This window comes from Lithobates pipiens, unplaced genomic scaffold (genome assembly GCF_037356315.1).
Source record: "Lithobates pipiens isolate NorthernLeopardFrog02 unplaced genomic scaffold, aLitPip1_a1.2 Scaffold_19, whole genome shotgun sequence".
NCBI classification, from domain to species: domain Eukaryota; kingdom Metazoa; phylum Chordata; class Amphibia; order Anura; family Ranidae; genus Lithobates; species Lithobates pipiens.
In genome coordinates, this window is record NW_027507764.1 from 222,887,519 (window position 1) to 222,901,312 (window position 13,794).

The 13,794-nt window shown below is 44.2% G+C and overlaps 1 protein-coding gene across 7 annotated transcripts in view; it reads right to left on the reverse strand.

Moving 5' to 3' along the window:
- Nucleotides 1-13,794, reverse strand: part of GOLGA4 (golgin A4) — a 223,384-nt gene that overhangs the window by 48,973 nt on the left and 160,617 nt on the right. For all 7 annotated transcript variants that reach the window (XM_077491722.1, XM_077491720.1, XM_077491725.1 and 4 more), the window contains one exon: nucleotides 2,133-2,246. In XM_077491722.1, coding sequence (XP_077347848.1) covers nucleotides 2,133-2,246 — 114 coding nt within the window. The remainder of the gene's footprint in view (nucleotides 1-2,132; nucleotides 2,247-13,794) is intronic.

The following is a 13,794-nucleotide window of genomic DNA, read 5'->3' on the forward strand; positions in this document are numbered from 1 at the left end:
CTAAATACTACACCGCGGCCCAGATCTCCCCGTTGACTATGCTTCATGCAACCACGGATGTTCCTCTGTGGGTGCTCTTGGAGGTGCCTGGCTGTGACCCATGTTCACTTCAGGCACTACTCTGGCTCCCCAGGAACCTGCGCCCTTCCTCTCTGAGTCCCATGCTGCTACATGGTCTGCAGGTTTGGGACTCCGTTCGCTTTTCCGGAAATATGATGTCCCCCTTTCTACCCCTGCTCCCCATCACCCATAACCCTCTTTTCCCCCCAGGTCTGGAGGAGCCCCAAGCATTCTCCTGGTGGCCCTCACATGGCTACCCACGAGTCCAAAATTTTCTTTCCTCACGCTCCTTCCCCTCCTGGGAGGGTATTCGGGAAACACAAGGGTCACCGGATAGCGAGCATTATCATTTTATCCAATTAAAGCACTGGATTGCTACATTGCGCCGCACGTCCACCTACCCATTCCAAAAAACGTTTTTCGAGCATGCATGCCAACCAGCCCCGGGGTCCCCAGGCCTTATTTTGGCCATTTATGCATCCTTGAATGGACGCCCGCCATCAGCATCCCTCTCTTATATGACTCAATGGGAAAAGGACCTTCAGGCCCCAGTAGATTTAGAGGACTGGAGCAAGGCCTGGAGAATGGTAGCCAAATGCTCATTCAACACGAATACCCTGGAGGCTGCATACAAAGTATTGTTCGGGCTTTCCCTGGGAGTACTGACAGATGCGTTCACAACTGTGGGCAGTGGGGTGATGCCATGCACACATGGTGGGCCTGCCCAAGGCTGGTGGAGTTCTGGTCTAGGGTTTTTGGTTTGCTGCAGACACTCTTTCACCTAACGATCCGAAGGGATGCTAAGCTAGCTCTCCTCCATTGTCCGATACCTGGTTTGCGAGGCCCTCAGCAGAAGCTGGCTACCTATCTCTTTATAGCAGCCAAGCGGAGCATTGCCCAAGCCTGGAAGACCCAACGGGTAGATTTCCAAGGGGTTAAAACCCGCATGACTGCTATGCTACTTCAAGAACGTATGTCCAGTATTGTACATGATTCTCATGCTAAGTTTCTAAAAATCTGGGAGCCGTGGATCTCCTGAGTTCCCTGCTCTCCAAGCCGCATGTCTGGGCTTGGTCTGACTCCCCTCGGCGAGGCCTCAACGTCCGAGCTTCCTCCTTCCTTTCTCCCCCTTCTCTTCTCTCTAACCTTCTTTCTTCTGTTCCCCATCTCTTTTCACTCCTTTATAATCTCTCCCATTGCTAATAAATACTGCTGCCCCCCATGGAAGGGGGTAGTGGGAGAAGGGCTTTCCCCCCAGAGACAACAAGGGGACAAGTTGTTGGGTACTGTAGTCAGTCACGATACCATCCCCTACTCATCTTTTGTTATAAGTACAATGCAATGGTTTGTCCTTTGGATTTGTATTCATGTTTTGTAGCCCCTGCGAGGACACTCAAGGAGCAGATTGTATTTTCTTGTTTTTTCTTGTTTATTCGAATTTCAAATAAACATATTGAAACAGAATGAGTGACTTGTATAGCGCTACCTATGCAAACTGAATCGCCTCAGGGCGCTTTCTTGCCACCAGAGTCCATCTGCAGCTTTGCGTGGTCCTTTACCACGCAAGGTCCTGACACGCTTACAAACACATACAACATTGACAAACACATACACACATATTAAGGGCAATTTTTTTTTTTTTTTTTTAGGCAAGGTCTAATTAACCTACCAGCATAGCATGTCTTTGGAGTGTAGGAGGAAACCGGAGTACCCGGAGGAAACCCACGCAGGCACAGGGAGAACATGTAAACTCCAGGCAGATGGTGTCGTGGTCGGGATTTGAACCAGCGACCCTATTACTGCTAGGTGAAAGTGCTAACCACTACACCACTATGCTGCATACAGCCCTCCCAAAACGCCCATCCATTGCAATGAACATGGGAGTTAAAATGAGCGGCGATTTACCAAGAACGCACGGGCAGCCCCAGTGTGAAAGGGGCCTAAATTGACTTAAATGTTATTAATTGTTCATTAACATGAAATCTTGTTCTCAATCCCTTTCTGTAAAAGCTGTAGATCACTTATCCATGGCTGTACATAATGTATTTATGCACACACTGTGTATTATTTACCTCTACATCCTGAGCTGCTGCCTCCTCCTCCTGTCTCTTGGATAACTCTTCCTGTAATTGCAACAGCTTTTCCTGTAGTTCTGTCACTTTTCCCGTCATTTCTTCTTCTCTTGCCTAGAAGATATAGGTGTTATAGTTATACCGTGATGTTAATCTGCATTTTTTTTAGGCACGCTGATTAAGGTGGAACTTTAGCCAGGAAATGAAGTTCTGGTAGATCACTTCAGGCTGGTCCCTTTTTCAGGTATAGCTATGTAGAACATTAAAAATAATTGCCTATACTGTGTAAAATAAATGTAATACACTATCTCACCCTGCTCTGCATATCCTCAGTTGCTCTCATTTTAGGCACTGTGTTGAATCTGTAGAGGCCGATCTGCTGACAGTCTAAAGATATAATGCTGCTCAGGGCTTCAGCAAAATGGCAGCCTCCAGCAAGAAGAAACAGGAGCAATTCTGGAGCCAATTTACAACACACACTAATTTTGGTGGCATAATTATTAGAATGTATGTTTCTTGCTAAAAAATATTACTTCTCATAAAGTTGTGGGTACAGTTCCACTTTAAGCATTTATTAAAACGTAGAAAACATTTTAAAGAGACCTTGCACTTTGTCGATGCACAGTGTCTTTCTCCAACCACTATAGCACCAATGAGCATTAAAGCGACATAAGGGGCAGAAGGAAGTAAGGCACAGTGAGTGCTGAGGACACAAGCATTCAACACTTCTGAAAGTTTTAAACACCAATGAGTCTTATAGAGACTTTATCATTGGTAAGGAGGCGAAAGTAAGAGACATGGGCCACCAGAGAGACGAGTATGATGGCTCTTCATTTGCAGGGTACTGTGGGTAGGACTTTTTAAAATGTATTAATCACAGAGGCTCTTTAAAGTGTATTCATCACAAAAGACATTATTTAAAAAACTGAAAAAAATAAAAATAAAATGTAAACCAAAACATAAAACCACAGCAAACAGATATTTTATGGTTGAATATAATAATTCAGGAACCGCATAAAATATAATAAAGGCACAATAAGGTATCAGGTGAAAAAGGAACTAATAATTCCCAACTTATAAGAAAGTGGGACAAACATCAGACCAGACTGAAATACATATTTGAAAAAAAAATAATTTAATTAATAACATTTAAAAAAGATTAAAGATGGCTTAAACTAAGAAAAAATAGGATTTTTATAACAGCTTACCTATAAAATACTTTTCTTTGAAGTACATCACTGGACACAGAGCCATAATAGTTACTATGTGGGTTATAGGCCACCTTCAGGTGATGGACACTGGCACACCCTAAGACAGGAAGTCCACTCCCTATATAACCTCTCCCACTACTGGGAGTACCTCAGTTTTTGTAGCAAAGCAATACACGCGTATACCAGAAAGAAGGGCGGGACCTCTATGTTCCGTGATGTACTTCAAAGAAAAGGATTTTAGGGGTAAGCGGTTATAAAAATCCTATTTTCTTAATTGTACATCATGGGACACAGAACCATAGTAGTTACTATGTGGTATATCCCAAAGGAATGCCAACTGAAGGGAGGGAGACACAACAAAATTAGGGCACCATGAGACCAGAGGGCTTATACTGCTGCTTGCAGCACACTGCGCCCAAAGGCGATATCCTCATGACCTTTTACATATACTTGATAGAATCTGGTAAATGTATGGACAGAAGACCAAGTAGGGCCCTTGTAGATTTGAGCCATGGAGGCTTGGTGATGCACTGCCCAGGAAGCACTAACAGCCCTGGTGGAGTGCGCTTTAATTTGAAAAGATGGAATTTTCCTCTTTAAACCATAAGCTTGAACAATTACTTGTAGAATCTATTTAGAAATAGTAGATTTCAATGCTGCCTGTCCTCTTTTAGGACCCTTAGGGAACACAAACAAAACATCAGTTTTCCCAATCTGAGCAGTTGCCTTCAAGAAGACTTTGACAGCTCTCACAACATCAAGAGAATGTAGTGATTTTTTTTCCGCAGAAAGGGTTCTGGGAAAAATTAAGGCAGAACAATATCCTGGTTGAGATGAAAACCTGAAAGTTAGGATGAGAACGCAATACAACCTTATCCTTGTGAATAATTAAATATGTCTCTTTACAAGAAAGAGCAGACAACTCCGATACCCTTCTTGCAGAAGATATGGCTACCAGAAAATCTAGTTTCCTTGTCAGGAGGACCAAGGGAATATGTCATATTGGCTCAAAAGGCTGTTTCTGTAATGCCAACAGAACTAAATTCAAGTTCCAAGGGTTCAGGGGTGACTGGAAGAATAAGCCACGTTACCCCCTGAATAAAGCTACGAACCAAAGAATGCGAAGCAAGTGGCCATTGAAATAAAACAGACAAGGCCGAAACATCGCCTCTGATAGTACTCAAGGCCAGCTTCATTTCTAACCCCATCTGTAGAAAGTCAAAGATTCTACCTATGACATATTTCCTGGGGTGCCAACCCCTGTATTCACACCAGGAGACATATGCCTTCCAGACTCTATAATATATGACTCAGGAGGCCAGCTTACTTGCATTAACCAAGGTAGACACCACTGAACCTAGGATGGAATACCGGACCTTGCGAGAGAAGGTCTGGATGTTGCGGTAGGGTCCATGGGCCCCCTACCGCCATCTTTACAATCTCTGCATACCAAGATCTCCTGGGCCACAAGAATCACCGACTTCCCTTCCTGCTTGATCCTGCGAAGAAGTCGTGGAAGCAGCATGACAGGAGGGAATGCATAAATCAGTGAAAACTGATTCCACAGGAATACCAAGGCATGCCAGCTGATCTTTTGTTCTTGACACAAAGTTGTTGATCTTTTTGTTGAACCTGGACGCAAACAGATCCACGTCCGGAATTCCCCACTTTTGACATATTGTCAGAAAGTCGTCGGGTTGAAGAGACCATTCTACCCGGAACAACTGCTGGCAAAACAAGTAGTTCGCCTGCCAATTCTCTATTCCTGGAATGAAGACTGCCGATAGGCAAGGTATATTGTTTTCCGCCCAGATTAGGATATGATTCACCTATCTCTGGGCCCCACGACTTCTCATGCCCCCTTGGTGATTGATGCAGGCCACTGCTGTGGCATTGTCAGATTGGATCCCGACAGGACAATTCCGTAGCCTGAATGTCCAGGCCCGCAGGGCCAGGCGTGCTGCCCGAATCTTTAGAATACTGATGGGCAACGTAATTTTTGATTTGGGACAAGAACACCCTCTTCTGAGCTGTATCTATGATGAGACAAGTATTCCATTCTCCTTGATGATTTTAAGAAACATTTTTCTAGGTTGAGAATCCAACCTAGGTATTCCAGGTAGCTGTCTGTGGTGACCAAACTCTGGTCTAAGCGTGCTACGGACTGGTCTATCAAGAGCAGATTGTCTAAGTAAGCTAGAATCGTTATACCTTGAGCCCTTAACCTGGCTAGGGGAGGACCTTTGTAAACACTTGAGGTGCAGTAGCTAGACCGAAAGACAGAGCTATAAACTGAAAATGAAGATTTTCTATTTTGAAGCGAAGATATTGCTGGTGAGCGGGTAAAATAGGTACATGGAGGTAAGCATTTGATGTTAGAAGTTCTCCACCTTGTAGAATGGAGACTACTGATTGGATTGATTCCATGCGAAAAGAGCGGATATTCAAAAACCGGTTTAGATCTTTGACATCTAGACTAGGTCTGACACCCCCATTCGGTTTTGGTACCGTGAAAAGGTTTGAATAAAACCCCAATCCGTGCTCTTCCATGGGGACCACCAATATCACCTTGTGAGACAAAAGATTGTCCAATGCTTGAAAGAGATTTTTTTCCCTGGATCCCTAGGAACCTTTGATCTAAGAAAACAAGGAGATGGGGACTCCCGGAACTCTAGTTTGCACCCTAGAGTTGAGGAGGCCATCCATTTGTCTCGACACTCTTCCTGCCACATCCTTGAGAATGCCAGAGGTCTTTCACCCACTTGAGCGAGCGGAGGCACCACTTCATAAGGAGGCCTTAGTACTTTGTTTCGTAGGCTTCCTTCCCCAGTACCTTTTTTGTCCCTAGGGCTTTAACTCTTAAACTTGACGGTGGAGGCTGATGCCCCTGGCACTGGAGAAGAAGCTTGTTTAAATAGAATACACTTACTCCTTTTCCTAACTGGCAAAAGGGAACTCTTCCCATTACAAAATTCTTTGGATGTATTTATCCAGATCACCACCAAACAGTCGTTCACCGCAAAAGGGAAAACTAGCCAAGAGTTTTTTGCATGGCGCTTCGGCTGACCAATTTTTCAACAATAGTATTCTACGCATATGCACCAGCCCAAGCATAAGATGTGAGGCCTGGAGAACAGAATCTCTCATAGCATCTATTGCAAAACATAATGCCCCTGGTAGCTCAGCCAACTCTTGGGCCTGCTGATCAGGAATAATCTTGAGCACCTGTTTAAACTGGACTCTCAAGGATTGACATACGCCACTTGCTGCCGGTGCAGGCTGAGTTACTGAACCTGCCAGAGAAAAAAAAAAGAGTTTTTTAATAGGAGTTCAAACTTCTTATCCGTTGGATCCTTAAGCATTTGAGCACGGTCTACCAGACAAGTCAAACTTTTATTCACAGAGGATATAGCAGCGTCAATTGCTGGAATTTCCCATTTAAAAAAAAAATGTTTTCTCCATAGGATAACGTGTTGAAAACTTTTTAGGAGTGTAAAACTGCTCATCTGGATGATCCCACTCAGAATACATACGTTTTTCCAGCAATGAATGGCTAGGAAAAGCATGAATAGCTTCAAGAGGTTTTAGCGAACTCAAACAAGAATTAGGCTTATCCACCGACTCAGTTAAAGGTAGCATGAATGTGGAGCGGACCAATTCAGTAAGAGAGTGTACCATCAATCTTTCAGATTCTGAACCTGGTCCTTCCGCATTTGACCCTCAAAAGAGAAGTCATCAGCCTCTTCCTGGTCCCCCGAGAGAAATTCATCTCCTGCCCCCGCATCCTCAGTTTGAGGGTCCTGGGTAAAAGAATGGGACCTATCGCGCTTAGTCCCATTCTGGTATGCGATTAAAGCCATATTCTCCGCTTCAACCCCAATATGGTTGAGGAAAAAACCTCTTCAGTAACATAAACATGGGCTGCAGTGCTGGAAACAGTTGCAACACCTGACGGCCCAGATGGCTCACCCTGACCAGCCACCTCAGAACTCTCATGCTATTTTTTTTAGAGTTGATTCCAAGTTTTATTTGAGCCTGAAGGAGTCCCTCTTGAGCCCTTTTTTGGGGTGTTTCTAGCCCCCCTTCTGACCATAGCCTGATGCACAAAGGCAGAGGTACTACCAGAAGAAATCGCATCTACTGCTTGAGCAACAGTCCAGCCACTGCCACTGCTATTAACACTCAGCCTGATGCTATTAGTAAATGTGCAAAGGGAATGCCTGTGTCCCTAATCTCTTACATGCCCCTTTTTGCTTGTGTCCCTCCCACAAAAAAAATTGAGCTTTTAAACATACTCCTGTGCTAGACATTGCTGAAAACTAATGCCACGCTAAGCCCCACCTCTTCCATCACATCGCACCCCCCTCTCCTTTCAAAAGAGGGTTGAGATGTGAGGGCTGAGATGTGAGAAGTAGTTGCACAATCACCTGAAGGCCTATAACCCACATAATAAACTACTATGGCTCTGTCTCCCATGATGTAGGATTAAGAAAGGTTATCTGCCCAAGTGATGGAGAAAGCAGCAAAATAAAAAACTGAAAAGTGGTGCGTGCAAAATTATTCGGCCCCTTTACTTTCAGTGCAGCAAACTCACTCCAGAAGTTCAGCGAGGATCTCTGAATGATCCAATGTTGTCCTAAATGACTGATGGTGATAAATAGAATTCACCTGTGTGTAATCAAGTCTCTGTATAAATACACCTGCTCTGTGATAGTCTCAGGGTTCTGTTGAAAGCGCAGAGAGCATCATGAAGACCAAGGAGCACACCAGGCAGGTCCGTAATACTGTTGTGGAGAAGTTTAAATCCGGATTTGGATACAAAAAGATTTCCCAAGCTTTAAACATCCCAAGGAGCACTGTGCAAGCGATCATTTTGAAATGGAAGGAGTATCAGACCACTGCAAATCTACCAAGACCTGGCCGTCCCTCTAAACTTTCAGCTCAGACAAGGAGAAGACTGATCAGAGATGCAGCCAAGAGGCCCATGATCACTCTGGATGAACTGCAGAGAACTACAGCTGAGGTGGGAGAGTCTGTCCATAGGACAACAATCAGTCGTACACTGCACAAATCTAGCCTTTATGGAAGAGTGGCAAGAAGAAAGCCATTTCTCAAAGATATCCATAAAAAGTTTTGTCTAAAGTTTGCCACAAGCCACTTGGGAGACACACCAAACATGTGGAAGAAGGTGCTCTGGTCAGATGAAACCAAAATCAAACTTTTTGCCCACAATGCAAAACGATATGTTTGGCGTAAAAGCAACACAGCTCATCACCCTCAACACACCATCCCCACTGTCAAGCATGGTGGTGGCAGCATCATGGTTTGGGCCTGCTTTTCTTCAGAAGGGACAGGGAAGATGGTTAAAATTGAGGGGAAGATGGATGCAGCCAGATAGAGGACCATTCTGGATGAAAACCTGCTGGAGTCTGCAAAAGACCTGAAACTGGGATGGAGATTTATCTTCCAACAAGACAATGATCCCAAACATACAGCAAAATCTACAAAGGAATGGTTCACAAATAAACGTATCCAGGTGTTAGAATGGCCAAGTCAAAGTCCAGACCTGAATCCAATCGAGAATCTGTGGAAAGAGCTGAAAACTGCTGTTCACAAACGCTCTCCATCCAACCTCACTGAGCTCGAGCTGTTTTGCAAGGAAGAATGGGCAAGAATTTCAGTCTCTCGATGTGCAAAACTGATAGAGACATACCCCAAGCGACTTGCAGCTGTAATCACAGCAAAAGGTGGCTCTACAAAGTATTAACGCAAGGGGGCCGAATAATTTTGCACGCCCCTCTTTTCATTTTTTTATTACTTAAAAAAAGTTTCAAAAATCCAATAGATTTCATTCAACTTCACAATTGTGTCCCACTTGTTGGTGATTCTTCACAAAAAATTAAAATTTTAAATCTTTATGTTTGAAGCCTGAAATGTGGCAAAAGGTTGAAAAGTTCAAGGGGGCCGAATACTTTCGCAAGGCACTGTATACCAGAGTAGCACATTGGCAGCACACAGCTAAACACTAAGGTTTAGGACAGAATATGCAATAAGAAAGCACAATAATTAATGCTAGGCAGAATATATACCACTAGATAGCTGGCAGATGAGAGGCATTAGCACCACCACTTTGGAAAACAGCAAGTCTACACTTGTGTCCACACTGAACTATTACCAAGCTTTTTACAAATAGTGAAAAAATTTTAAACACAGTCCCGTTCTAAAGATCAACTGAGCAATAATTACTATTTTCTTCAACTCTAACACATCTTTACTGAGAAAATTAAACAGCACTTTACAACAAAGGCAGGGCTACAAGTTGGTTGAAGTTATCAGCACTGGCAATTTCTGTGTGTAAAATGAACAGGATCATTCCAACATAAAGACTTCTGAAAGTCCTCCTACCACCAGCTGATGAAATTATTTCCTGATCCTAAACTTGATCATAGACGGAGCATTTTTCTTTCCTGCAGCCAGAGCCAGTGTTAGTGGGTGGAATCCCTCCCATGGAGCCATTGTTGCTAGTGGCTGTTGCTATAATAACCCCTAGCAACGATTGTAAAATCCAACAGGCTGGTGGTACCCACATTAAAATCAAACCTCTTGGGTACATTTAGCCTGCCCACACATTATGAATATCTGCAGGTTCCTGCTGAATTCGGCCAAGATTCGAACGGCCAAGATTTCTTTAAGTCATCATCTATGGATGATGGCTTAAAGAAAGATTGTTTGCTAAAGTGTCAGTGCAACCCTACTGCTGCATTCTTCTCATTGCATTAAACATTCTTCTCTGGTACTAAAAAAATAAGATTTTTATAAGAGCTTACCTGTAAAATACTTTTCTTGAAGTACATCAAGGGACAGAGAGCCATATTAATAACTATATGGGTATATAACCCTAGGTGATGAACACTGCCACCCACAAGAAAGGAAGTTGCCTCCCTATATAACCCCTCCCACACTGGGAGCACCTCAGTTTTGTAGCCAAGCAATATACGTATATCCCAAAGAGGGGAGGGATCTCTGTGTCCTGTGATGTACTTCAAGAAAAGGATTTTAAAGATAAGCTGTAAAAATCCTATTTTCTTTATCGTACATCACGGGACACAGAGCCATAGTAATAACTATATGGGATGTCCCAAAGCAATGCCACCTGAGGGGAGGGAGACACATATAAGCAGGACGTCATCACACTTGAGGACCTATACTGCAGCCAGCAGCACACTGTGCCCAAAGAGGGCATCCTCTCTTTTCACATCCCCCTGATAGAATCTAGCAAAAGTATGAACTGAAGACCAGGTTGCGCCCTTGCAGATCTGAGCCATAGAGGCCAGGTTATGCACTGCTCAAGAAGCACTAACTGCTCTGGTTGAGTGTGCTTTGATCTTAAAGGGTGGAATCCTCCCTTTCAAACCATAAGCCTGAATGATAATTTGCCTAACCCATCTAAAAATAATAATTATTGATGCAGCCTGTCCTTTCTTAGGACCAACTGGCAAAACAAATAAAACGTGTTTTCCAAATCTGAGCAATTGACTTTGAATAGACTTTAATTGCGCTCACTACATCAAGGGAATGTAGTGACTTCTCTAGCTCAGAACGAGGTTCTGGAAAAAATGAAGGAAGGATAATATCCTAGTTCAGATGAAAATCTGACACCCCTTTAGGCAAAAAAAAAAAAAAATGTCTGAGACCGTAAAACAGCACTTTATCCTTGTGGATAATTAAATACGGCTCTTTACATGAAAGGGCAGCTAATTCTGATACCCTTCTTGCAGAGGATATCGCAATCAGAAACACGGATTTTCTTGTCAAAAGGACTAAGGGAATAAGATCGTATTGGCTCAAATGGCTGTTTTTGCAATACCGACAAAACAAAGTTCAAATCCAAAGGACATAATGGTGACCTAACTGGCGGATTAAGCGGAGTCATCCCCTGTATAAAAGTCCTGACCAAGGAATGAGAAGCGAGTGGTCTCTGAAACAATACTGATAAAGCCAAAAGATGACCCTTCATAGTACTTAAGGCCAGCTTCATTTCAACTCCTAATTGCAGAAAAGACAGAATTCTGCCTATGACATGCTTCAGAGGATGTCAACCTTTGGATTCACACCAGGCAACATATGCTCTCTAGACTCTATAATATACGACTCTGGAAGCTGGTTTCCTAGCATTAATCATGGTACACAGCGCTGACCTCGAAAGAACCCGATTCTTCAGAATATGGGTTTCAATAGTCAAACCGTTAAATTTAGCATTTTTAAGGTAGGGTGATATACTGGTCCCAGCAAGAGCAGGTCTGGACGTGGCGGGAGGGTCCATGGGTCCCCCACTGCCATCCTTATGATGTCTGCATACCAAGATCTGGGCCATGCCGGGGCTAAAGAATCACCGGCTTCCATTCTTGCCTGAAGAAGACGAAGTAGCAGCTGAACAGGAGGGAATGCATAAAACTGATCCCTTGGGTTCACCAACGCATCTGACCCACAAGCGAGTGGATCTCTTGTCCTTGACACAAAGTGATCCAGCTTCTTGTTGAACCTGGACACCAACAGATCTACATCCGGGGTCCCCCATCTTTGACATATATCCCGGAAGATGTCGGGATGAAGAGACCATTCCCTCTGGAACAACTGCTGGCGACTTAAGAAGTCCACTTGCCAATTCTCTATTCCTGGAATGAAGATTGCTGATAGGCAAGGTACATGTTTCTCTGCCCAGGCTAGGATGTGATTTACCTCCCTCTGGGCTGCATGACTCCTGGTGCCCCCCTGGTGATTGATATAAGCCACTGCTGTGCCACTGTCGGATTGTATCCTGACAGGAAAATTCTGCAACTTGAATGTCCAGGCCTCCAGAGCCAAGCGTGCCACCCAAATCTCTAGAATGTTGATGGGCAAGGTTTTCTCTGTTGTGGACCATCTTCCTTGGACAGACGCTTCTTCCAGGACTGCTCCCCAACCCAGAAGGCTGGCATCTGTTACCACCTTCCAGGTAACTGGTATGAAAGATTCCCCTTTCTGCAGATTCTTGGTCATACACCACCAACTGAGGCTCTGACATACCTTCGGAGTCAGATGCATTGGGAAATCTAGAGCTTGGACCTTTTTGTTCCAAGCAGTTAGTATACCATTTTGCAACAGTCTCGAATTAAATTGGGCATAAGGAACAGCCTCAAATGAGGCCACCATCTTCCCTAATAACCTCATGCAAAGGAAAATGGAGGGATTGTCCTGACTACCTGAACCAGATCCCTTATAGCACTGATTTTTGCCTGGGGCAAAAACTTTTCTCTGGGCTGTGTCTATGATCAGACCTAAGTACTCTAGCCTTCTTAGTGGCTTTAAGGATGAGTTCTCTGGGTTGAGAATCCAAACTTGGTATTCCAGGTAGTTGACTGTGCTTGACCACACTTTGGTTCAAGTGGGCTACCGACCGGTCTACTAGTAACAAGTTGTCTAGGTATGCTATAACCGTTATGCCCAGAGTTCTTAGTCTAGCCAGAACCTTTGTAAAAACCCGGGGTGCAGTAGCTAGGCCGAAGGGTAAGGCTACAAACTGAAAATGGCGCCCTTCTACCATGAATCGCAGAAATTTCTGGTGAGTGGGAAAATTAGGCACATGCAGATATGCATCCTTGATGTCGACTGACGCCAGAAGTTTCCCTCCTTGTGGGATGTAAACTACTAACCGGATCGACTCCATGAGAAATGAGCGGATATTCAGGAACTGATTTAGACCTTTGAGGTCTAACATGGGCCTGACATCTCCATTTGGTTTTGGCAACGTGAAAAGCTTTGAATAAAATCCCAAACCCTGCTCTTCCACAGGGTTCTCCATGATCACACCTTGAGATAACAGTCTAATGCCAGGAACAGGGATTGCCTTTTCCCTGGATCTTTGGGAACGCCTGACCTCAGAAAACGAGGCAATGGAAATCCTCGAAACTCTAGTTTGTAACCTAGAGCTATTCTGGAGGTGACCCAGTTGTCCTGAATCTCTTCCTGCCACACCCTTGCAAACTGCAAAAGCCTTCCCCCCCACCCGAGTGAGCGGGGGCGCCCCTTCATAAGGAGGCTTTAGAATTCTGCTTTGTAGGTATCCTCCCCCATGGCTTCTTTTGTCCCTAGGCATGACCTTAAGTTTTACCTCATGAACCTGATGGCGGAGGCCATTGCAACTGCCTAGAGGCAGTTGCCCCTGCCCTGTAGAGGAGGCTTGTTTAAATGAGGGACACTTTTTCCTTCGTTTAACTGGTAACAAGGTACTTCTCCCACTTGAAATCTTTTGGATATATTTATCATAGACACCCCCAAACAACCATTCACCGTGAAACGGAAACCCAGCCAAGAGTTTTTTGCATGGGGCCTCGGCTGACCAGTTTTTCAGCCACAAGATCCTATGCATATGCACCAATAGGAGCGTACGGAGAGAAGCTTATTACTAGAAA